Genomic DNA, 26,627 nt, shown 5'->3' on the forward strand with positions numbered 1-26,627 from the left:
ATGGCCTGACACTACATAAGGTAGCTTCATGTATTCTGGATAACTTCAGTTAAAACAGAATTCTTTATCAGACACTAACGTCTGTTTTGCTGCATGCGTAGAATGTACATCATGTCTTGCACATCATGGCAATTAACACCTATGTAAGAAAATGTACAATTCAATGAACTGTTTATTGCAAATGCCCTCATTAATTCGTCCAGTATATGAACTAGTTTCCTTACTGTCACATCTCAGGGGAAATTCATCCGCATCCATTTTGGTCCTTCAGGGAAGCTGGCTTCTGCTGACATTGACATCTGTGAGTAAATGGCTCATGTTGCTGCTAAATGGCATCAGAGTATAGTTGAGTATAATAAAGTAGCCCTCCCATAATACAACTTGTCTTTGTTTCTAGACCTGCTGGAAAAATCAAGAGTGATTTTCCAGCAGCCAGGAGAGAGAAGCTACCATATCTACTATCAAATCCTTTCTGGAAAGAAACCAGAGCTCCAAGGTAATAGGCCTTAAAATAATGTCCAGAGGAATCTGACAATCACGGAAAAGTTGGCACAGAACTGCAGAACAGAAATGCCTGGCAGTCTACAGCCCTGGGTAGTTGAACAGTCCCAGCTGCTGTCCAGCTCAACAGAAGCTGTAGCTGCTCAAGCCTTTGAAAGTAAACTTAATCCTATGTTGTACCATTGGCATTAGTGCTTTACAGTGATACATTTCTGAATGAGTTCAGTTTTCTAGCTAATAGCCCAGTGGATTAATTAGGTTCTTATGGATGCTCTTCAGAATAAAGGGCAATTTCTGAGGAGACAAAAAACCCCTTTCAGCCATTCCATTTCACTTTTTGTATGGGGAGAATATGCTGAATGTTATCACTTTGTCTGAAAGCGTGAGACCCTACTGATGATACCACCCAGGTTTGGTAAAGTTTGGTTCAGGGGTCCAAAGTTATGGACCCTCAAAGGGGGTGCCCCCATCTCCTATTAGCTCCCATTGGAAACGATGGGGGATGGGGGCACCCCCTTTTGCAGTCCATAGCTTTAGAGCCCCTGGACCAAACTTCACAAAACCTGGGTGGTATAAATAAGAGACTCTCCTTATAATACTTCCCAGGTTTGGTGAAGTTTGGTTCAGCGTGTCCAAAGTTATGGACCCTCAAAGATGTAGCCCCCATCTTCTATTAGCTCCCATTGGAAACAATGGAGGATGGGGGCACCACCTTTGGGAGTCCGTAGCTTTGGACCCCCTGGACCAAACTTCACAAAACCTGGGTGGTATCAGTAAGAGACTCTCCTAATGGTACCTCCCAGTTTTGGTGAAGTTTGTTTCTGGGGGTCCAAAGTTATGGACCCTCAAAGTGTAGCCCCCATCTTCTATTAGCTCCCATTGGAAACAATGGAGGATGGGGGCACCCCCTTTGGGAGTCCACAATACTATCCATTAATGTATATGTGACACACTGCTATCTTTGTATATATGTACTACTACAGTTATTATTAGAAATAATATCTTTCATAGTATTATACAGTCCTTGTTGTGTGGCGAGTTATTGGGTTTGGCCAGTCCTGTCACTTTGTCCTGTTTACCTCTCACCTAGTGCTCATTTTTTCTATTGTTACATCCTGGCCGAGTGGATTTGTACCTGATCGCTCTACATTCTAGTTCATCATTCTAACACTGCACCACATTAGAAAAAACAAACTATTTTACTGTGAAACAATTACATTACTGTAGCCATTTGCAATTACAGTTATTGTAATCGATTGTCAGAACTTTTGCAAGCATTGGGTAAGATTTCTATAGATTTCTAGAATAGCTGGGTGAGCCTACTGTTAGAAATTTAAAATGAAAGAATTTCAAATTTCAAAGCAACTACTTTAGAAACAATACAGCAGCATGCACGTGGATCCATAGCAAATGGTTAAGAGAAGCTTTTTTGCTGTCCTGCTGGTTCTGCCCTGATAGTTGCAATGTTAGAAGACAAGCAACTTCACTTCTGCCCTGGCTCTGTGCAAAGGAAGCCATTATAATATAAAAATAGTAAGTCACTTGATTATTCTTGTCTTCAAGGAATATTTGACAACATTTAATTGGCCAATTGGCCAGCATGCCAACCCTAGATGGAACTAGCTGCGGAAAACTATGTGGATTAAACTGCTTGACTCTGGTAACCTTCTCTGTTTACTGAAATGTATTCCACCCTCCCCCGCCTTCATTGTTTGTTCCTACAAAGCTTCTACAAATAACATTATATGCAGAGAAGCCCTTTATTAAAGCAGCTGCCCATTGGATGTCTCTGAAAGAGGAAGGCAACTTTTCACATGAATGGTCACAATTCATGGCCACTTCTTCCATGATTGGCACCAAAGGCATTTTTCAAGCATGGAAACAGATACTATGAAATAGGAAATATAGGTGAACCCTTTTCCGAGTCTGACCACAGAGATGTGATTAAAGAATCTGGGATGTTCTTGCTATTGGGTGACAAAACAGTTCCTTATTAGGCAGGTTTGGAGAGCTCTGTGGAGCAGTAATCTTATCTGGTGGTCACAAGACCTGGACTAACCACTTCTAAATTCGTCAGCAGCACAATAGTATTCCTAAGATAGCTAGAGGAATAGGGCCATAGACAGTTTTCTGCGCTAGGTGGTGCTCCCACTTTTCTGGAAAAAAACAGATAGAAAGTGAATTTCTGATAATCAGCTTGCTTATATTTAGCAGGCAAAAGCCATGATTTGAACACACAAGGGCCTTGTTGTGGATGATACAATGGCTATACAGCTGCCTTCTTAGAGTTACCAAAAACTGTAATTTCTTCTTGCTTATTACAGTTTCATTCCAATGCAAAAAAACAACACTATGAAGCATAAATAACTAGCAACATGACCAAAGAAATAATTTACCCACTTAAAAAAGGCAAGTTAATAAATAATTGCAGTATTAAAAAGTAGAACCTAGTTGCTTCTGTAATCTTACTTCTGTGTAAAGGGTGAACTTAGATTGGATGCAACATGTTCCTGTTTTCTTTCCATCAGTCTGCTAGTTCAAATTGGGTTTATTTCCCAAGGCATATCACAGAGCATAAAGTTCAGTTCCTGTCTTTTTTTTCCAGACATGCTTTTGGTGTCTTCGAACCCCTATGACTACCACTTCTGCTCGCAAGGTGTAACAACTGTGGATAACCTGGATGATGGAGAAGAACTCATGTTGACAGATGTATGTATTTTATTCACTGTAAAATCAAGCCAGGCAGGAAGACTTGTTTATGAAGCCTGAATACAATCTAGGGTGTAAACCGTTCTGAATACCATTAATTTCAGTGGAAACATTTAACCATGTGCTTTTCCATGGGAACCAATGGGCCTCAAATATACTTAATTTTGACTAGACTGGGTCCTGCATTTTGATTTGCATCTGTCTTAAGTATTCTTACCCACCAGCTTGACAAATGCTGCTTCCATGCAGTGACTATTCTCTGTAAAGCTTTCATTTTGCCACTATTAATGTTTTCTTGCCTCTGCATTGCTGATTGAGGGAAGTAGCTAATAACCCTCCTTGAAATAAATGTGAAATACAACATCACTTTGTGTGTGGTAAAATTATTTTATTAACAAAATTGGTTCAAGGTGAAAACAAAGCGTAAGGCGCAGCATGGGGGTCTGATCTTATGATCTGTGAGCTGGGCAGCACGAATGCTGTCCCCCAGTCACCTAAATTTTTCTCAGCACGCCTGCCGATGAAAAATTATCACACGCAGGAGCAGCTGTGAGATTCCAGATGGGCGGTTGCCACTTCCTGAAGACTCTTTGCTGCCAGGTGCGCAAGCCATAGAAGCCCACGTCTGGGCAGGTTACCCCTTGGCTTGCTACAACCCAAACCTCATAATGAGGTTCCCATAAAGCGGGCATTTTTGCCCGCTGTCCCCCAAGCTAAAGATCAGTCCCCCATGCGCAAACCGCCAACCCTACAACAAAGTAGGCATGCATTAACAAAATGTCAAAATAGGGAGAGGTGGGTGGGACACGTGTTTGCTCTGGCAAAATGGGGAGGGTTTAGGCCAAGACCAGCCTAAAATAGGCTGCCTGGCCCCACTTCCTCCAGTGACGCCAGGGCGCCAGGCTGCCGCCACCTGGCTCCTGCTGGAGGCTTTTTTGTCCCTGCAATCTATTGTGAAGCCAGAAACCTCGCGAGCTGTTGGGAGCTCGCGAGGCAATGGGGAGGGCGGCAGCCACCTAGGAGGCTGTCCCTTCCCCGCCAGCAATGGCGGCCGCGTTAATTCGCAGCATTCCCTTGGTCACCATTCCTCCTCTTGCCACTGGTGGGTGTTTTGGGCTTTAAAAATTACAAATGGCATCTTACTATATAATTGAGCTGTGTGTTCGCGATGATGAACCGGAAAAAAGCAAAGGACTCTGGGAAATGTAGTCCAGAGGGTGCCATTTCTCATGTATAGGGGGACTGACATTGGGAATTTAGAGGAGTTAGTAGATAGCTTAACACTATAGCAATAAGTCAGTTGCTTTCTATGTCCATCTGGAGTAGTAGGATAGACAAAACATTTTCCCTCCTAATAGAGCGAGTGAAAGCTACAAATAGTATTTGGAAAGCGAGCTGTAAATAGCTACAAAATAAGATCTTAATTTGGTCCTTAATGTTCAAGGATTCAAATAATAAATGTTCATTTCTCTTCCTCCAGATACCCTTTAATGGAACTTTTTCTTTGGTGGCTTCTGCACAGCATAAATATAATGCCTTTAGATCATCAAAAATAGCATTTGGGAGGAGAACTTCACACAGCTCTCTTCCCCAAAATGAGTTCAGCCTGTTATATTTATGCCAACCTGGGTTTTTCAAAAATTGCTAAACTAGTGACCTTCCCCACCCCATCCTGGGTTGAAGACGATTCCTGCCTGCTGAGCAAATGCCAGCAGGCAGGAAATGCTTTATTTCTCCCACCGGAGCCTCTTCCTTTCGTTTCCACTGTTTGCACCTGCCATTTTGTGTGCTGCTGGAGATTCTCTGGGAAGGTTCCCCGCCATTCCCCCTCCCCCCACACCCCTGATAAAGAAGAAATTTTGAACTGTGAAATGGCGGAAGAATATCTAATGACTGTTAAATCTAGTTTGATCTCATGGCTGCTATTAGCCAGCTTTTTGTGGGGAATTCAGTCAGGAATTGCATGTCTTGTTGTATAGTTGCACTTTTAAGGACAAAGAAGCAGGAGGCAATACAGAGAGATATTGTGTCCAAAGAGTCCTAGTTCTGGACTAACAAAAGATGACCATGCTAGATGCCAAAATTTTTCTCTTTGCATTAATAGTTTGAGACAGTTGTGATGTTCATGCTTTGTTTCTTTCTGTAGCATGCCATGGACATTCTGGGCTTTGGCCCTGAAGAGAAATATGGCTGCTATAAAATAGTGGGAGCCATCATGCAATTTGGCAACATGAAATTCAAGCAGAAGCAACGTGAGGAACAGGCAGAAGCTGAAGGCACTGAAAGTAAGAGCCTTGTTGGCACAATTGCCTGCTGCAGTCTAAACAGATACAGCATTGGTTTACAGAACTTGCACTTTATCAGATTATCTGTTTTTAAATAATCTATAACAATAACAACAATAATAACAGCAATAACAATAACAAGCCAAAAACTAGTAGCCAGGATTTCCTGCAGTGCAATCCAAACAGAATAATACACCTTTCTGATTCACTGAAGAAGAAGAAGAAGAAGAAGAAGAAGAAGAAGAAGAAGAAGAAGAAGAAGAAGAAGAAGAAGAAGAAGAAGAGTTGGATTTATATCCCCCCTTCCCCCCCACAACAAACACCCTGTGAGGTGGGTGGGGCTGAGAGAGCTTTGAAGAGCTGTGACTAGCCCAAGGTCACCCAGCTGGCGTGGGTTGGAGTGCACAGGCTAATCTGAATTCCCCAGATAAGCCTTCACAGCTCAAGCAGCAGAGCTGGGAATCAAGCCCAGTTCCTCCAGATTAGAGTACTCCTGGGTCAATTCCCCATGGTTAATTAGTCGCGTGATACTCATGCGAAATAACCAGGTTTCAGCAAGAACTCCCCACTGCCTGATCGCTGAACACGGATTCATCCTGGTTCTGGCACTCCCTCTCCCCCTTATCGCACGTTTTTTCAGAACCTGCATGAAAGTGCACCTTTTAAAAAAAACGTGCTGAATCCAAATCGGTGGGGAGGATCAGGGTTTGAATCTAGATTTGTTTTTCCTACCGTAGGTAGTGACGTGGAGCCTTCTTTTGTGTGCCAGCGAAGGCTGTGTGGAATGTGATTTCAGTTGAAACGTGGCTGCATGGAATGTGATTTCTGTGCCAACTGCAAACTAAAATTATACTTTTGTGCCAGCGCAGCTGTGTGGGTAAAGAGTACCGAAGCCATGCATAAATGTAGCTTAGTGTGAAAAACAGCTACCATCCTATCTACTCATGCGCATAGTGATGTAGCTGCACAAAAAAAAGTTTTTTAAAAAAATTCCTGCCCCAACACAGCGCAACAGCCAATCAGGACAAGGAAAAAAGAGCCACTGAGCAGATTGTGCATTCGATCACGCTATCGTGGGGATGTCCTCATCACACACACACTGCAGTGGGGAGGGTGAAACTGCAATGAAAAGGTGCCGATTCTTTTGAAACCTGGTTGTATCTAGATTTAATTTCTCAGTGGAGAAATGGCCCTGCTCTTAACCACTACACCACTGCTGCTCCACTACGCTACTGCTGAAGGGTATAACTCTGCTTTAGGGCCCCTTCTGCACATGCAGAATAATGCACTTTCAGTCCACTTTCAATGCACTTTGCAGCTGGATTTTACTGTGCGAAATAGCAAAATCCACTTGCAAACAATTGTGAAAGTGGATTGAAAGTGCATTATTCTGCATGTATGGAAGGGGCCGAAATTACAAAGCTTATTTTTTCCCCCTCATTTCCTCCTGATTTCTCATATGTGATTCCATCATAGGTGCTGATAAAGCCTCTTACCTCATGGGAATCAACTCATCTGATTTGATCAAGGGTCTGCTTCACCCTAGAGTAAAAGTTGGAAATGAATATGTGACCAAAGGTCAGAATGTAGAACAGGTATGTACCTGGTACACTATGGTTTCAAATGTTCTATCTTACTTGGAATCTGTTAGCTGTAGACCCTGCAGAAAGCTTGTGCAATGTGATGACTTTGCACAAGTCACATCTGTGTTTGTATACTAAGCCTTGTGGGAAATACACAATTATTTATTGGGTTAGATCCAAGTTTTATCTTAATAAAAAGATCCAACTTTCTCTTACGTAATTAAAAAAGGCAGGAGGAGTCTTCTATGCCCATTAAAAACCTCAGTACTGTAGTGAGAAGGGGAATTGGATGAGATTGAGCGAGAAAACTGTTTGGATTTATCCCATTTTCTATTATGTTTGTGTTGTGTAAAGACCTTGCCTTATATGTTGTACCATTACTACTCAGCTGTCTTGACAGCTTTATTTAATACTACTGCAATATTCCCAGTAATTGACAGTTCCTAAACCTAACTGAGTTGGGGAGCCCTGATGTCATGTCATCAGAAGAGAACAAATATTTATTCTGATGAACTGACAGAGCACACCATCACAAAGCAAACAATGGTGCTCCTGATCAGCAACTGAATAACAAGTGTGCCATTACTGTGCTATTCTGATGAACTGCTGCTATGTTTTCATTCACAGGTGGTGTATGCTGTTGGTGCTTTGGCCAAAGCCACTTATGACCGCATGTTCAAATGGTTAGTTTTTCGTATCAACAAAACCTTGGACACTAAACTGGCCAGACAGTTCTTCATTGGAGTTCTGGACATTGCAGGCTTTGAGATCTTTGAGGTAGGTTTCAAAACTGTATCAATACATTACACAAGGAGAAATGAGAGACTAAAGACCTGCTAGTGCAGTTTATTTTCTCCACAAACCTACAAACCACAATGTTACACTCCACTCATAACCTCTTTCAGTGCAAAAAAGTCACTGTCACTCTATGTGAAGCAAATGTGAAAAGCTACAGAATTTGTTCAAGGAGGTCATTATTATTTTGATTTCAGCATATTGTAACAATAATGAGAATGTTTACTATTTACTAGGTGCCTAAAAACCTAAACATTGTACAAGCAAATCCAAACAATAAAACAATGGCCCTGCATGGAGGCTTAGGGTCACATATTGCACTGTTATCATGAATAATTGAAATTGGTATTGAGATAATAACCCACTATACTTTTATTCCATCCATTTTGGGATTTTTATTTTAGGACACAGTGCTTAATTTGAAGAATATCTCCATTCTATGGAGCATAGGTGTCAAACTTGTGGCCCTCCAGATGTTATAGACTACAGTTCCCATCATCCCCTGCCAGCATCATACTGGGAGTGGATGATGGGAACTGTAGTCCATAACATCTGGAGGGCCACGAGTTTGACACCTGTGCTATGGAGGCTCAGGTCACACATACACCCAGGGTGACCTTTTTTCATCTACACCAGGCCAGACAGTTGGCTCTTTACTTATCCCATTTGGATCTTGCTATAGCAACCCAAGAAAAGGTTTTCTCCATCATGGCACCAAAACTTTGGAGCTCCCTCCCCAGGGAAATTTGTCGGTTTTCTTCAGTCAGTGTCTTTCACCAGTAGGTGAAGACTTCTTTATTTCATCTGGCATATCCCCAATAATAGTTATTGACCCTCCTTCTAGTGTTGGTTGTCTGTATGTTTTCATTGAATTGTTTTATAATGCTAACTGCACTTTAATTGTTTAAATGTTTAAAATAAAATAAATACAATGTTTAAAATAAAATAAAATAAATTAGCTGGCTGTAGTGAGTTTTCTGGACTGTGGGGCTATGATCTGGTGGTTTCTGCTCCTAATGTTTCACCTTCATCTCTGGCTGGCATCTTCAGAGGAATGTCACAGTAAGAAGCATTTCTCACTGTGTCATATCTCACTGTGAAATACCTCTGAATATGCCAGCCATAGATGAGGGCGAAACGTTAGGAGAAAAAACTTCAACATGGCCACACAACCCAGGAAACCCACAATAGCCAGTTGATTCTGGGTGGGAAAGCCTTTGATGATACCCAAAATAAATGAACTGGGATGTTTTGAAGCATTCAGGTTTTTACTTTCTTGTCTGCAGTTTAACAGCTTTGAACAACTGTGTATCAACTTTACAAATGAGAAGCTGCAACAGTTTTTCAATCACCATATGTTTGTACTGGAACAAGAAGAATACAAGAAAGAAGGGATTGAGTGGGTCTTCATTGACTTTGGCCTGGACTTGCAGGCTTGTATTGATCTGATTGAAAAGGTAAAGCTGAGGCATTATGGTGCAGGACATACAGGCTGATGTCCTTGAAAGGGGTGAGGCATACCCATGTTATAAAATCCAGTTCTGGTGTCCTCTTGCTTCTAATCAATTTACCAGAAGAGCAACAGTAGCTGGCCAGTCCTTTTACAACACAGTAAAATAATGTCCTTTTCTTCTTCTTAGCTACATTTACAGTTCTTTATATTTCTGACTGAAAGCTGGTCCCATTCTCCATGACCAGCAGTTTCTAATGCTCAAAATAGATTCACTCCCAGGGACACTCGAAATAATGCACCACAATGCAATGTATTCTGCTGCGAAAGAACACCTTTAAAAATAGATGCATACCATAGTGTCTGAGGTGGAAGGATAAGTCATCACAAAGTGAATCTTTGTGGTCTTGTGAAAGTGATTCCTTGTTATTAATACCACTTTGGAAATGCTAGAACAAAATATAAGCAACTTGTGGCCCTATAACACAGGACTGCTTTTACAAGAATACTACACCACATGATTTTGGAGGGAGAATGATATATTGTCATAAACTGGGATAAATATTCTGCTTCATAAAGGTGCATGCAAATCAGCCAGTTATTCTGAAAAATCAAATCCCCTCCTGAATGATGGGGAAGGACCCTATTGGTATGTTCCTGGAAGAATAGGCCATATTGCTAAATGTCTTGTGTTATACCTTGTGTGATAACTATGGACCATTTACAATGGTCAAAAACTGTTGGAATATGCTTATAGAGACACTTTGAGTTGCTCTATATAAAAGTTTCCTAACTTAAAGGGTAGGGTTAAATGGAGTAAAAACAAATAAATGCTGTTCCGTTCTGTTACATATTTATAGCACTACCAGTACACTTAAGACTACATCTTGCTCTGCTAGGACAAAGAAAACAAATTAACTTTATAACTTCTGATGTACATGCTCACTAACATGTAACCAATGGCTATCTGACTGACCAATAGCCAATTGTGTGTGTGTGTGTATGCATATATACATATGTACATACATACATACACAGAGAGAGAGAGAGAGTGAGAGAGATTCTCAGTTGCTTTTTATACTTGAGTTTATTAACTATAAAGGGAGGGTTACATGGAGACAAAATAAGGAATCCCTTTCTTTCCTGTTACACATCTGTATTACTGTACGTTTGGTTACATCTTGGTACCTACCTGCTGTCTTGTGCTCATGGTTGTGGTGGTGCTGGTGTCGCATCTGCTCAAACAAAAACAAAAAACAGAGTTAACTTTATAACTTCAGACGTGCGTGCTCACTAACATGTAAGCAATGGCTATCTGACTGACCAATAGCTAATCAATAGATCAGGTCATGAACAGTGACTTCAGCAACTTGTTTACGTACAAACAGTTCACGCTTTTACAGCTGAGTTGTGACAGACACTTGCAAAATCCCAACACTAATCAACAGGCCAGCTCATTACAATATAACCTCAGCATCCTGTTTACATACAAACAGATGTTAACTCTTTTATGACTGGTTGTGAAAGACACTTGCAAATACCAACTAAAGCTGATGAGTATCTGCCATAAACGGCAGTGATGACTGCTTATACTTTTTGCCTCTTATGCTAGAAAACAATTAATATCACCTGAAACTTTTCTCCTGATCAATTTCCTTTCCTTATAGCCACTGGGAATCCTGTCTATTCTGGAGGAGGAGTGTATGTTCCCCAAAGCATCTGATATGTCATTCAAGGCCAAACTATATGATAATCACATTGGGAAATCACCCAACTTCCAAAAGCCCCGACCTGATAAGAAGCGCAAATATGAAGCCCACTTTGAGCTGGTGCACTATGCAGGAGTGGTATGTTTGGGAGTCCTGGCTACCATATTCTGGCCTTTGTCTGTTGTTTTCGGTGTTCTGCTTCTATTACTTGTTGCTTTGTTCTGATTGCAGGTACCCTACAATATTGTTGGTTGGCTAGATAAGAATAAAGACCCCCTGAATGAAACGGTAGTAGCCATCTTCCAAAAATCACAGAATAAGCTGTTAGCTGCCTTGTATGAGAATTATGTGGGCTCTTCAGGTGAGTTGTATCACTCTCTTTGCTCACTCTACATGGTGCTATACATAATATACATCAGAACATAAGAAGAATCCTGCTGGTTCATACCAAAAGCACATCTAGTAAAGCATCCCATTTTTATAGTGTCTAATTTGATGTTTCCAGGAAACCTAAACGTTAAGTAGGGTCAGGAGTCATGTTTTTCCCTAGCAGCTGGTAATCAAAAATATTATTATATACTACTACAATGTAGCATTTCCACATATCTGAAAATATCTCTCTTCTGAAGGAGTTTTATGAAGTAGGAACTGAAATGTATCAAATTTCATGATTATGTTATGGAGTTTTTGTGGACTCAGTTAAGCCCCTTCCACACATGCAGAATAATGCACTTTCAATCCACTTTCAAAATTGTTTGCAAGTGGATTTTGCTATTCCGCACAACTGCAAAGTGCATTGAAAGTGGATTGAAAGTGCATTATTCTGCATGTGCAGAAGCGGTCTTTGATATGATACCATCCCCAGATTAGACCCAAAGATGCCACTGACATTTTCCAGATGATTTAAAAACACCATGAGGACCTGATCCTGAAACAGCCACGTGGATCTTTCAGCACTTGAAAAGGTGGGGGAAACAAGAACGCCTGGTCCAACTACACTGTAGTCCCAATCAAGAAAGAAAGAAAAAGATTATGCCTCTCCTCAAAACTACCTGTGGAAAAACATATTTTGGACACCCTTCTGTGTTAGAATTCAAGGAACTTGGTCCCTTAAGATTCTAGATCCAATAATTTAGCAGAGTGCACAGGGCTTTCATGTATGTGTAGCTGAGCCCCATTCAATCCCTGTGTGTGCTAGAACAAAATAACTCCAAGTCCTTTGTCTATTCAAACTAACGTACTATGTTTATTGTAGCAACCCAATTTCTAGGCAGGATATGGGCAGTGAAAGTGAATAGAGTTTCTAATCTAGTCTGTCTAACTAGGATTGAGGAAGATACGGGACTTGTGTCCTGCCTTCACTGTTACAAGCTGGAGAAGTATGTGTGCTTGTGGGAAGTGTGAAAAAACCAGAAGGAAGGAGGTTGTGTGAAGAAACCGGAAGGAAGGAGGTTTCACTGAGAGTAGCAATCTACACATGAAAAGGATAGTGTCAGAGCAGTAGAGAAAGCAGTGCCTTGTCCCCTCTGCCTGTCTGATTCTATAGTCAAGTCCCCTCTGAAGGCTGAGCTTAAGAGACAGTTCAAAGTCCTTCAGTTTCAACATTCTGGACCATTTGAAAACTATTGCATTTAGGTGAACTGCAGATAACAATACTCTCCTTTATTCCGTCCATACATTTTTGCACTCTTATATTCCTTCCCTGCATTTGTTTGTTTGCCTCCTTGGAAGGAATTGAGAGTGGTGTCCAAGGAGTACTCTGGCAATTTTCTGTTTAGTTATCAACCAAGCTTAGTATTAGAAATGGAATGACAACTGAAGTACTGCTCAGATAATTCCTTGGGCCTGTTAATTGATCAACCAATTTATTTAGCTTATGACATTTTCCTCGCACCTTTCTTTAAAAAGATGATCAAGATGACTTCTAATTGCAGCAAATAAAAACAACTCAAATATGAAATGACTGGTAATAGTACAGGTAAATACAACATGTCAACGACATCACTCTTATCAATTCTATCAGCAAGAAATCACTGCAGTGCTCTTAAACAGTTCAAGACTACAAAACAGAATAGCCAGTAGTTTCCACAAAGCTTGTGCTATCTCCTAAATCTTGTCAGCCTGAACTAAATGACTATCTCTATAACAATAATAATTTCTATGTTGCATTTGGCAGATGAAGTCAGGCCAGGTGGCAAAGAGAAACGCAAGAAGGCTGCTTCATTCCAAACTGTATCGCAGCTGCACAAGGTAAGCAAATCACTAATTAGATCCAACAGAATCCCATTTGTACTTCTGGGCAAACTGGACTTGTCCCAGCTATTAGGTCTTTCTTGAACCCTAGAAAGGAACTAAGACTACTAGAGACTGGCACTGTAGCTCAGAGTATTCTGCTTTGCAGGGAACCTCTGTTCTCACAATCCATTTCTTACTGTCTTGTCAGCATCATAATTTCATACTTGAATGAGAGAGGTTCTAGCATGGGGAGGAATGGGGTTCCCTTTGTGGTAGGAAAATGCTTACTGATACGCTAATGCTGCATCTGTGCTACGTGGTTCCTGGCTACATGGTATCTCTGTTGCTGAGGGAGAGGCAGTTAAGACTTGCAGTGATGTTTAGATAATTTATTACTTGAACATCACTTTAAGTCTGTGCTATTTCTCTCCTCACTCTTGACTGCGGGAAGGACAACCTTTGGGAAGAAGAAAACCAGTGTGGATTGTACAGGAGTCTGAACTCCAGCCCTCTGCCTTTGCTGTCCTGGGAGAGAATCAAAGGAGCATAATGCACTCCACCACAGAACCAGTTGGCAGTATCTATCTCTCAGGTGTCTCCTAGAGCCTTCTAGACACCAGACCCTTCTAGAATGTTCTTATCCTGTAGTAAATGAGGCAGATTGAAAGAATAGAGGCTGGAGCATATTTTCTGATCCATTGATGGGAGATAAGAGATTTTTATACTGAAGGATGTGATGTAAATGGCTGAGCTACTTGTAATAATGGCACACCCATTTCAAGCAAAAGAGGGTGGTGGAAAGTGCTTTCAAGTTACAGCTGACTTACTACAACCCTGAAAGGTTTTCAAGGCAAGAGATGAAATGAAGTGGTTGCTCTGTAGCTATCCTGGACTTCCTTGGTAGTCTCCCATCCAAGAACTAACCAAGGCTGACCATCTTAGCTTCTGAAATCTGATGAGATCGAGATAGCCTGGGCCATCCAGGCCAGGGCACAGTAAAAGATGCATCCTGTTTTCAAGAGCAATAGACCTATTACTTATGGCAGCATGGGAAGAGAACACAGCCTACTGGTAAAGCATAATTTTTGAATGCAGAACGCTTCAGGATCATTTCTTGGCAATTCCAATTAAAGGGGTGAGAAGGACAGCTCCAAGGGCGGAGCGAGGGGGAACTGCGCCTGGGGCACTTGTGTGCCCTGCACCCCCACCATGCCCCCACCACATCTCTGCACCAGTGTGTGCCTGGGTTGTCACACCCCCGCACCGTTGGCACTATGCCATTGCTTAGCTCCGCCTGAGACCCTGCTTGCTAGGGTAGAGTGACTAACTTGAACTATGGTCTGACTCAGTATAACTTCATATATTGACTGCCTGTAGCCTCCCCCATCTCCCTCCCATGCCCCCCCCCCCCAATTACTCTCTTTCTAGCTGAGCTAACTTACAGTGCTGGAGCACAGCTTGAAATTTAACCACATGACTGGAATCTTAAATCAAGCCAGTGAAGAATAGGAGTATGATAGTATGGCATGGACAAAAGAAGATTGGATAAATTTTAAAGGAGAAATCTCATGCATGTTCCTAAATGCATGTTCCTAAAGCCAAATACCTGGAGAGGTGTTGATTGGACAAATGTTACCTGGCTCTTTCTGCATGATTAGTCACAGTCTGCAGTCAGCTCTTGTCCTATTTAATGTCCAATGAAAACATGCCTATTTTTTTTTGACGGCTGTGCTTCTCTGTGGAGCCTTTACTGGTTCTGTCCTAACATTGGCCATTTCTCTCTGTGTTAAGAACAATGGCAGGGAGCAGAGTCTGGTTCTTCCTCCTGAATCAGAAGAGGTTGAACAAAGACCCAGGGCATAGAAATAGATCAATCTAGATATACAGAGATATCAATAGATATGGACAGATATAGATATAAAATTCATAATACCATCTCCTGAGTTTGAATAAACAGTCCTCTTGCCGAACAGAGAACAGGTAATGAGATGTAGTGGGAAATTGGGCTGCCCTTTGTTTAACTGTAAATATCTGCCTTACAGGAGAACCTGAACAAACTGATGACCAACTTGCGTGCCACCCAGCCCCATTTTGTCCGCTGCATAATTCCCAATGAAACAAAGACCCCAGGTACACAATCACAAAGAACAGGATATGTCTGTGACAAATGGCCAGGGGAAAGTCTGAATTTTGTTTTGTTTTTAAATTTGAGGTTTAAAAACCTATTTCTTTGTCATAAATAATACTAAACAGTGTGATAATAAGCAGAATTATGCCCTTGAAGTCAATGGGCTTAGCAAGGGGTTAATTCTGTTTAGGACTGCACTAAAAGTCTCTGATAGTTTAACCCTAAACATAGTAAACCTTGTGGCTGAATGAATGTGCTAAAATCTGGCTGTAAAGACACTGATCTCTTAGGCTCATTCTGCACATGCAGAATAATGCACTTTCAAACTGCTTTCAGTGCTCTTTGAAGCTGTGCGGAATGGCAAAATCAACTGTTTCAACTTTCAACTGTTTGAAAGTGGTTTGAAAACGCATTATTTTGCATGTGCGGAAGGGGCCTTCATTTTCTTTTCCCGCTACTCTTCCTTCCTTCCGTGTATTGATTTTAGTTCAACAATTTAATACAATAAACACCATATGTGTTTATTTCTCTACCTCTTTAGCTCTGTCAAGGAGTATGTTTTTTTTTTTATTTTGAGTGGTTCCTCATTTCCTTTTAAGTATAAAGAGTTGTTGTTGATGAGAGGTCCCTAGAGACACAGATTCCCTTCTGTCCTGTGCAGGTGTCATGGATCCCTTCATGGTGCTGCATCAACTGCGGTGCAACGGTGTGCTAGAAGGTATCCGCATTTGTAGGAAAGGGTTTCCGAACAGGATCCTCTATGCTGACTTCAAGCAGCGGTAATTCTGCTATCTTTTCACCTATTCTGGCCACTGGTCATTCTCAGTCCCCTGATAGCTATAAGAAACATTGTGTGTATTTCCACATGATTGCAAGGGTGAAATCCCTATAATAGCAAAACTTTTTGGGCTTACTACAAACTTTATATAATTTTATGTCAGTTTAATTATCATGGCTCCCCCCCTCCAAATCCTGACTTGAAGTGAGGATGCTGAAAACTGGGTTTCATGCTATGACAGCTCCCATGGTTCTTTTGGAGAGGGAAGATACAATAGAAATTGAGCAATGTTTAAAAATAGGATGAGCTTTGGTGAGTCTGAGCCAACTTCATCAGATGCGTGAAGTGAATCATTAGCCAGCAAGATCTTTATATACAGAGAGGAAAGAAAAATTGTGAATAGTGAATCTGTGACATTTCCAGCAAAATTCCAGATCAGGGGTCCCCAGCATGGACTCCTGGATGTCAGAGTGCCCGCTAACCCTTCTCCTGGCTCCCACCAAGTGTTTGTAGACAATAGGCAGGGGCAGACGGGACTTTTGCCCATTAGGGCTATGACTGGCCATTTGAAAACTGATTGAGTGCCCATCCCCACAGTTAGAAGTGCCAAATTCACTTTGAGAAATTCCTGGAATTTTGGAGGTGGAGCTTGGGGAGAGCACATTTTGGGTAAGGGAGGGACCTCAGCAGGTTATAATACCAGGGCGTCCATCCTCCTGAGCTGCCATTATCTCCAGGGGAACTGATCTCTGTCGTCTGGAGATCAGGTGTAGTTCCAGTTAATCTCCAGGCCCCACCTAAAGGTTGGCAGCCCTAAACAAAGTGCAGCTCTCTTCACTGTGTGACTGAAGGTAAACTGTGTTTATACAGGATAACATGTTTTAAAATATGCCTGCACTACTGAAGAGTTACTGTTAGAGTTGCTCCCTGACATTTTGTGGTTGACTCTGCTTCCTGTGGGAGCAGTTTTCTGGTTGAACCCACCAACCTGCATCAGAATTTTAAAAGTGCCTGCAGCTAAAATAGCCCTGCCCAAGAATATAAGAAGCAGTGTAGGGATAATTTACAGTGGCTGTAACTAGTAAACCAAGGCTCCTTCAAAAAGAAGGGACTGTTAAACCACTTTAAATAGGTCATGTAAACAGCTGCAGTTTTCATGTTTCGACATACAAGCATATAAGCAGTGACTGGTAAAAGCTTAGAATAAGTGCTTGTTCAGAGCAACTATAGGACTTTAAGATCTTTTGAGGACATCTGTTTGGCTGTTGTATGGAACAGGATGTTGGAATGGTAGACAGTTGGTCTGATCCAATCACAATTGCTCTTAAGATTGTGTCTTCATCAGTTTAGAGTCTTCTGGGGAAAGGAGGTACAAACTCCCCATTTGCCACAGCATGTAGGCATTCTTGATTCCTAGGATCTGCTTCATGTTGATGCTACATCCTTTATCGTTTTAGCTACCGTATTCTGAACCCTGCTGCCATTCCTGAAGACAAGTTTGTGGATAGCAGGAAGGCCACGGAAAAGCTGCTGAATTCTTTGGATCTTGACCGCTCCCAGTATAAGTTTGGACACACTAAGGTGTGTGATTCTCAGTGTGAATTAAATGAAAGCCTTGAGGATGGACAAGATGTGTGTAAACTTAAGTCTGCATATGGCTTCTTTTTATAGTGATGCCATTTCAGTTTTGACTGTTCAACATTATCTGTTTTCACACATCCTGCTTATTGTTAAGGACAGGTACTTTCCCCCGCAATACTTTCCTGTTCATTCCTCCCTATGCACTTTCTCCGGCTCTGTGCCAGCACACAGCTGCCTTCATAGCTTATAGATAAAGTGTTCCCTGTCACCCAGGAGCAGCATGGGAGGCTTGAACATGAGAAAGCTGGACTCCACAAGCAGAAATGTTCAATCCACAGAAACACTCTGGTTGATTCAAGCAAGCCCCTTACATCCCTAGATCGCTTGCACCTCTCCTTTGCCTGTCTCTTTTGCCTCCGTCCTTCTGCTTACTATCTCCAGGCGATCTCTGTAATTCCAGCAACCTTATCCCATTATTCACTGCTGTAGTCCTGATTTTTGTATTCTGACAAGGGGCATATCCTTCATTTGTATTTCCTCCTACAGAATTAGTATGATGGATTTTCCCAATTCACTTGTTTACAGGTGTTTTTCAAAGCTGGCTTGCTGGGTCTTCTGGAGGAGATGCGAGATGAACGTCTGGCTAAGATTATTACAATGCTGCAAGCTAGGATGCGTGGGCGTCTGATGCGAATTGAGTATGGCTGGATCATTGGTAGAAGGTACAGAGATGAACAAACCTTTTTCTTCTTTGCCTTTTGCCTTTCACAAGAATCACACATTTTGCCTTCCACAAAGATTTTTATGGGAACATACGGGTGTTCTCCACATGGGGACAGGGCTGTGTAGTTTCCCTCTTGTTGCTGAGGCTGCTAATAAAATACAGCGGTGACTGGATTCCCACTCAACAGGCTTCCCTGGTCTTGTAAAAAATTACTAATTTAATATCACTGTGTTGATATACTTTTATACTAAAGTATGCTTCAGGTACTCTGAGTTCCTAGCTTTCATTTAAGTAAAGTAATCTTCCCCCGATATATCTCTTCAAGGAAGAGGGCTAAAGGTAAAAGTAGTCCCCTGTGCAAGCACTGACACTTGGGGTGACAGTCACATCACAACATTTAGTAGACAGACTGTGTTTATGGGGTGGATTGCCATTGCCTTCTCCAGTCATCTGCACTTTACCCCCAGAAGGCTGGGTACTCATTTTACCAACCTTGGAAGAATGGAAGGCTTCAGGACCAAATGCAATTCATGAGCAGAGCCTGGACCGCAATGCTGCAGCTTACCACTCTGTGCCAGGGGCTAGAGACTCACCTTGGAAACCCCTACCCCCATCAAAAATACTAATATTACCTCAAACTTTGGAGCAAAGCAGATCTGGGAAGGGTTAGAGAAAAGCTGGGGAACACTGGGAGGGGTATGAGTACAGTGTTATGGAGAGACAGGGGAAAAATAATTTTCTTACAGCATCAAACTTGGGGCAAATAATCCAAGCAGAAACATCTCTTAAGTGCTGTATGGAGCCATTTTTAAAATTTTATTTCTAGCTGAGAGTAGAGAAGCAGTTATATATCCCATGCCTGCCTTCCACTAAGTTGGATCCTATGACTCTCTTGTGCTATGTCTTCCTCCAAAGGAAGAAGACTCCCTTCATTGGAGAATGATTTTTTGAACAGAGAAATCTCTCTCTCTCTTTGTTGAAGGAAGTTGCCCTGTTGGAGAAAGGCTTTGCAGAAAGTTGTCAAAGGATCCATCCCACAATGATTGAGCACTTGCATGGATTTAAGCAATTCTCTCTCATCCATTAAGCCTGTACTCAATCCTTTGCCCAATATATATCTTTCTCCAGTAATCTTCAGGTTGTAGCCTATAATAGAAGCCGGAAACCCAAATCTACCTTCTTTGTTATGGCCGATATTCATACTGTGAGAGTGACTACAAAATAGAATCTCTACATGTTTGCTTCTTGCCTACAGGGAGGCTCTCTACACCATCCAGTGGAATCTGCGTGCTTTTAATGTTGTCAAGAATTGGTCCTGGATGAAACTTTTCTTCAAGATCAAGCCTCTTCTCAAGTCAGCTCAGACAGAGAAAGAAATGGCCCTCCTCAAAGAGGAGCTCCAGAAGTTGAAAGAGGCTCTAGAGAAGTCAGAAAATAAAAGAAAGGAGCTGGAGGAGAAGCAAGTTAGCATCACCCAGGAAAAGAATGATCTGTCGCTGCAGCTTCAAGCAGTGAGTAACTGTGACAACTACCATTTCCATATTCCAAAAGAAGTCTAAGCACTGGTATGCGTAATCTGAGGAAGCTAAAAATTAAAGCTGGTATACCTTCGAACAGAACATCCTAGATTAAACAATGGTTTAAAGATAATTTTGGAACCTTCCTCTGGTGTAGGAGACGTCCTTCACAAGGGTATCTTTTGGTGGAGGAAGAACTTCTTGCCCCAGGAAATGCTCCATACTTAGCCAAAGAAACTGACAGGATACAATTCAATATGTTGACTTGGGTACCCTCAATTAGAACAGATGAATAATAAGGACATCCTCTTGTTTTAAACTCTTTGGTTATAATATATGAATAAGTAAAACTAACATTTGGTGCCCTCAATAGCAGGTGAAACTGTATTTGTTTTTGAAATTTCCCAAGTTTTTCAGATCTCAATTTTCTGAGATTTTTTGTAAGCATTAGAATAACAGAGGAAATACAGATAGAGAAAACTAGCAATTGATGACACGTAGGAATTTTTTTTGGTGTGGAGGGGAGAGGAAACTTTGAAGGTAATTAGGAGCCATGCAAGCAACCACAATCCTATCCACTAAAGTCCTGGAGCCCATTCACAACTAAATTCTCTATTTAAGCCTTCACCTGATACTGCATGTTGTCTGTCTTTAGTCAGCAATCACAAGGGAGGGCGATAGGCTTGCCATCTCAAATGAAAGCTGAGACTCTAGAGAGGCTGAATTATGTGCCAGTTATCTGGTTCTGTGCATGCAGTAAAGCATAGGTGTGATCATCCCTGCTTTTAACTTCCAGAATTAATGTGTCTGATATTTCCTGAAGTGGGACTTTGGAGATCCCTTCAAATGTAGGGAGATGCCTACCCATACCCATCAATGGCACAGAAGAAGAACTTAACAATAATTCTCAATATATTGTATATATCTGTCTCTTGGGAGCAAGACTGGCCAGTGGGTGAAGCACCATTTTCTATGCTTCTCTTTTCAGGAGCAGGACAATTTGGCTGATGCGGAGGAGCGATGTGACCTGTTGATCAAGACCAAAATCCAACTGGAAGCCAAGGTGAAGGAACTGATGGAGCGTCTGGAGGATGAGGAGGAGATGAACTCCGAGTTGACCTCTAAGAAGCGAAAACTGGAGGATGAATGTGCTGAGCTGAAGAAAGACATTGATGATTTGGAGATCACTCTGGCCAAGGTGGAGAAAGAGAAGCATGCCACAGAAAACAAGGTATATGGATGATCCTTGTTTATGATTACAGGGAATTGGCAGCATCCAGGATTATGTGCTGAGTTCATCCACAGTGGGCTTACATTGGATTTCAAGTGACTTAGGTTGACTTAGTACAAACTTTGCATAGGTTTGTACTTTTAGTGCGTATTTTCTGGTAGTCAATAGGAAATCATTTTAAGACCGTCTGAAAAGAGTCAAAGGAATGCTTATGTTGGTGGATTTTATACTGCCTGAAATTGCTACGAGTTTAGCAGAAAATCCATGTTATACGACATCAAAACCTAAGACCAAATGGAGAGAAAATTATCTGCTCCTTCCACTCTGTTTTACTATAGAAAGCAGGTGAACATGTAATTTTTCCACTAGTCTTTTTGTTAATTGATGAAAATGGCCAACTCCATTCCCCAGCTTCAGTTGCTTTTGAATTACTCAAAGTTTGGGTGACTTAAAAAATTGTTCACTTTAACTCCATGTATCCCCTCCAAGTTAAGCTAAGATTTTGTCACTTCATCCTAGGTGAAAAACCTGATTGAAGAAATGGCTGCTTTGGATGAGGTCATTGCTAAGCTGACCAAGGAAAAGAAGGCATTGCAGGAGGCCCACCAGCAAGCTCTGGATGACCTTCAGGCTGAAGAGGACAAAGTCAATACCCTGACCAAGGCCAAAGTCAAGCTGGAGCAGCAAGTGGATGATGTGAGTCAAAGAATGAAAAAGTCTGAGGTGGCTGAGTATAATATTAAGACATTCATAATGTCCAGTGGCAGAAGAGCCTGTTAAAACCATCTTGTTCCATCCAAACATCTCCATGTTGGTTTGTGTGATTAGTACAACTTAGGCCCCTTCCACACGGGCCAATAAACGCAGGCTAACGACAGTATAAAACCCGTTTTGGATGGGAACTTCACATGGATCCCACTCCTAACATAAATCTGCCCCGTGTTTTCCCCCCCAACCTGGGTTTTTCAAGAATTGCACTACCTGCGATTCTTTGGTTTTAACGTGGCATGCAGCTGTGGGCAAGCGAACAGCAGCCGGAAGAAGCTTTTAGTTGCCACGCTTCTCTCCATTTTCTAAGGTCCTGCCTGGCAGCTTCATAGCCACGCAGGGACACGGGGGTGTTAGCGTGGCTGTGGGGGGTCTTTGCCTGCCTGCCTGCATAGGTATGCAGTGGCGGGAGGTGAGAAACAAAAAAACCCTGTGTCTCCGTGCAAAGGTGTGATGGCAGCCTGCATTGCTTCCTTGGGCTACATTCGCTGCCTGCATGGAGGCATGTGAACACGCTGATTGGACAGCGGGTTGCTTTATGCCAGCTGCAACTCTACTTTTGCTGTGCAGGAAGGGCCAAAGAATGGTTGAATTACAAATACACAGCTAAGGAGGGCAGCAGGGACTTACCGCGGCCACCATTTGCTGCCAGGGGAAGGGTGACATGCTGCTCCTTCCCCTTCCTGCTTGGCGAGGGGTGGGCCCATCCCTGGGGAATCGAGTCAGCATGGCCTGCGCTGCTGACTGGCTGGCGGCTGACGTCAGGGCACAGCGTCATGGTGCCGGCCGCCTGTGCTGCCCCCTCACTACTTAAGGCGGGGCCGGGCATGTGTGGGCCCTCTTTTGCCCCACCGCCGAAAGTGTTTGCGTATTATTTTCACTCAGTTGTATGTTTCTCATCGTGCTAGCCAATCCCTCCCTCTGGTGGCAAGAGAACTGGGCTAGTACATGTGTTCCAGCCCATACTCATAAACCCTTCAGCTTGGAGGCCAACAAGACCATTGCTTCCTATATTTTAAAAAAGAACATTGTTGCAGGGTACCACATGTATGAACTTGGTTGCAGGAGGAGAGGACATGGGGGAAATGAGGTGGCAAAACATGTAGGATCTTATTTCATTTCCCATCCTATATTTTTTTGTTAACTACAGCTGGAAGGTGCATTAGAACAAGAAAAGAAGATACGGATGGATCTGGAAAGGGCAAAGCGCAAGCTAGAAGGTGATCTGAAGCTGACTCAGGAATCTGTGATGGATTTGGAGAATGACAAGCAGCAGCTGGAGGAGAAACTCAAAAAGTGAGCGGTAGTTCATGGAAATCTGTGCCATCAAACCAGAATGCATTTTATAGACTCTGCTATCTTCTTGATAGCATTCCAATGACATAGAGCAGGGGTAGGGAACCTGCGGCTCTCCAGATGTTCAGGAACTACAATTCCCATCAGCCCCTGCCAGCATGGCCAATTGGCCATGCTGACAGAGGCTGATGGGAATTGTAGTTCCTGAACATCTGGAGAGCCGCAGGTTCCCTACCCCTGACATAGAGAATACCACAACCAGATGTTGTACAGCTCCATTATGGAATTTCTCAGAAATACTTATAGACCAAGAAAGACATTTTTTCTTTCTGCAGTTCCTTGACAAGAAAACACATGAATATACAAAGATAGAGACCCAATGGTTTTTATGTCCCATTGATACTGTGAAACTTAATATTGTCATCTTTTAGGTTTTCACCCTCTTGTATCTTGCTTTTCCCCATGCTGACCTTGAATTCTCAGTTATTTGTGTAGGTATGGGAAGGCTATGAAATGACACTGCACATTGCAACCAGCAGGTACCCATTATAGCTTCAGGACTCTTTTGGATGAAAAACAATGTCAGGAAGTGAATATATCTTATTCTGTGGCCCTCCCCTAAAGTAGTTACTATATTGCTTAAGAGATTAGATACTGCATTTTGGATCCAAATTACTGTTAGTGGAGTGAAGTTTCCAGAATAAAATTTTATGTGTCCTCTTTCCCACTGCGGCTAACTGAGCCATGTCAAGTTCTCCTCCTGGTGGTCAGGGGGCTATCACAGCATGAGATACAAAGAAAGGGCTGAGGTAGCAGGGGCCTCCTCTTTTGGCAACAGAAGTACTGTTGCATTACAAAAAGTCCATTATGACAACACTATGGCACATGAATGCGTGATATTGGGCCTTTCCCCACTTACCTTAAGCCCCGCGCTACTCTCCTCAAGTAGCGCGGGGTCCCCCTGCACTCCCCAAGACAGGGGTGGCGACAGCGCAGCCACCCCAACGCTGCTGCTGTCGCGCCCCCTCAGCGCGCGGCATCCCTGGCGCTGGAGAAAACGGCGCCTTTTGGTGCGCCAGGGATGCCGTGAGCTGAAAGCAGCACGCAGCATAGGGGGGATCCTTGTGAGTGGGGAAACGCCCTCTGTCTTATACTGAATCAGACTATTGGTTTATCAAGACCAGAATGAACTACTCAGGCTGGTGGAGGCTCTTCAAGGTGTTAGGATGAGGTCTTTTGAATTACTTACCTCCCAATTCATTTAAATTGACATGCCCGGGACTGAATCTAGGACTTGTGCATGCTAATTAGATGCTGTGTCACTGAGCTATCTTCAAATGACCACTTTTACATTAGGCAATTGTTGTAAAAGAAATCCTTTTACAAGGATTTTATTATTCTCCCAGGAGTTAAAATTACCAAGAATTCCACAGTCCCAGTCTAACCATAGGCTATTTCCTTTACAGGAAAGACTTTGAAATGAACCAGTTAAATTCAAGAATTGAAGATGAACAGGTCCTTGGAACACAACTGCAGAAGAAAATTAAGGAACTCCAGGTTAAGTTAACAGGGCTTTTTGAAGACTACTAGTAACCTTAATCCTAATCGTTTTGATTGCTTAGCAAATGGTAGGCTGCAAAAATGGCTTTATAGCACTTTGTATCTAATAGCCCAGGTACAAAGAACACACGTTTGTTCCACACACAATAATAGAGGCTTATGAGAGCACATAACGTGTCTCTGTCAAACTTTAAACAATGTAAAGCAGCTTTCTAAAAGAATCATTTCTAGCTTTAAAAGCAATGTTTGCAGAAATAGGACACCAATATTAATTCTGGCTGAATGCTTGGAAGACTATAGGCTAAAGCAAGGGTCTCCAAACTACGGCCCATCAGATGTTCATGAATTACAGTTTCCATTAGCCCTTGCCAGCATGGCTGATTGGCAGAGCTGATGGGGAATCATAGTTCATGAACATCTGGAGTGCCATGGTTTGGAAGCCCCTGGGCTAAAGTATCCTTCCATAGGGAATTTAAATGGCAGGACTGCTTCAGGCATACTTCCTGCTGTGTAATATTATTCTGGAAGCAAAGACAGCAGTGGTGTGAACATAACACAGGTACTGTTTGGAATGGTGGTGGAAAGCGCCATCACACTTCAACCAATTTATTATAACCCATAGGGTTTTCAAGGCAAGGGACATTCAGTGGGGGCTTGTCATTGTCTGACTCTGCAAAGTGGCCCTGACTTCATTGATAATCTCCCAACCAAGCTTAACTAGGTCTAACCCTACTTAGCTTCCAAGATCTGATGAGATCGAGCCAGCCTGGGCCACCTGGGTCACACAGTGCTTCTTACATGATTTCTCTTTGAGAGAAGAATTTTGGGATGAACCAGAAGTGAGGTACACACATGTTGCAAACATCTTTGGTAGCTATGAAAAAAATGTCCGTTTTCAAATTCTGGGGAGAGACATGAAGGGTTTCAAAAGTGTTGGCTCATGCACCCTCTTCAGCAAGGAAGTAATCAGTGCGCTGATGATGTCCAGACTCAATCCAGGAAACATTGACCTTACTCTTACGTGGCTTTATTTTACCCTCAGTAGCATTGCCTATTTATAGCTATAAGAGTATCATACTCACACATAAATCTTGGTTGGTTGAAAGTGGCTGAAAAACTGTTCTCAGCTTTGATGATCTTGCCCTATTATTGATGCCTTTTTGGGGGTAGAGGGCTGTTTCTTGGATGCTCCTCCTTTCAGAGGAGTGGTGGTTGGCAAGCAAGAGCAGGGCCTTTTCTGTTGTGGTACCTTGTTTCTGGAAGTTTTCCCTATGTATTTGGGCAATGCCTGGTGGTTTTTAGGCAAAGGTTTTTTTTATTTCTGTGCTTTTAATAATCTGTAATGCAATGAAGTTCTAGCAGCTAGTTTACCCTATTGCTGATCTATCTTTTAATATTTCAATTTTATGATATATTTTAAACTGCAACAAGCTACAGCAAAAGATCAGCAAACACAGAGGAAATAGCAGAATGACAATAAAGCAGCTGAAAGTCTATCTAATCATTCTTGGAAAGATGAGCATTTGCAGGGGAACATGTCGACCCTCCTTCATTCTTCCAAGAGTGACAGTTAGCATACTTACCATGCTTAAGAACTATTTACATTGGAGCAGGACTGCTTAAGAACATAAGAACATAAGAACTAGCCTGCTGGATCAGTCCAGCATTCTTCTACTCGCAGTGGCCCACCAGGTGCCTTTGGGAGCTCACGTGCAGGAGGTGAAAGCAATGGCCTTCTGCTGCTGCTGCTCCTGAGCACCTGGTCTGCTAAGGCATT

The 26,627-nt window shown here is 42.3% G+C and overlaps 1 protein-coding gene across 2 annotated transcripts in view; it reads left to right on the forward strand.

Annotated features, from left to right (window-relative positions):
• Positions 1-26,627, forward strand: part of MYH7B (myosin heavy chain 7B) — a 61,052-nt gene that overhangs the window by 20,358 nt on the left and 14,067 nt on the right. For both annotated transcript variants that reach the window (XM_048496764.1, XM_048496765.1), the window contains 19 exons: positions 238-301; positions 398-496; positions 3,107-3,210; positions 5,357-5,495; positions 6,972-7,090; positions 7,706-7,855; positions 9,160-9,330; positions 10,991-11,170; positions 11,264-11,393; positions 13,209-13,282; positions 15,310-15,397; positions 16,057-16,174; positions 17,631-17,754; positions 18,340-18,476; positions 19,734-19,989; positions 20,984-21,226; positions 21,746-21,922; positions 23,145-23,290; positions 24,757-24,847. In XM_048496764.1, coding sequence (XP_048352721.1) covers positions 238-301; positions 398-496; positions 3,107-3,210; positions 5,357-5,495; positions 6,972-7,090; positions 7,706-7,855; positions 9,160-9,330; positions 10,991-11,170; positions 11,264-11,393; positions 13,209-13,282; positions 15,310-15,397; positions 16,057-16,174; positions 17,631-17,754; positions 18,340-18,476; positions 19,734-19,989; positions 20,984-21,226; positions 21,746-21,922; positions 23,145-23,290; positions 24,757-24,847 — 2,610 coding nt within the window. The remainder of the gene's footprint in view (positions 1-237; positions 302-397; positions 497-3,106; positions 3,211-5,356; positions 5,496-6,971; positions 7,091-7,705; positions 7,856-9,159; positions 9,331-10,990; positions 11,171-11,263; positions 11,394-13,208; positions 13,283-15,309; positions 15,398-16,056; positions 16,175-17,630; positions 17,755-18,339; positions 18,477-19,733; positions 19,990-20,983; positions 21,227-21,745; positions 21,923-23,144; positions 23,291-24,756; positions 24,848-26,627) is intronic.

This window comes from Sphaerodactylus townsendi, linkage group LG05 (genome assembly GCF_021028975.2).
Source record: "Sphaerodactylus townsendi isolate TG3544 linkage group LG05, MPM_Stown_v2.3, whole genome shotgun sequence".
NCBI classification, from domain to species: Eukaryota; Metazoa; Chordata; class Lepidosauria; order Squamata; family Sphaerodactylidae; genus Sphaerodactylus; species Sphaerodactylus townsendi.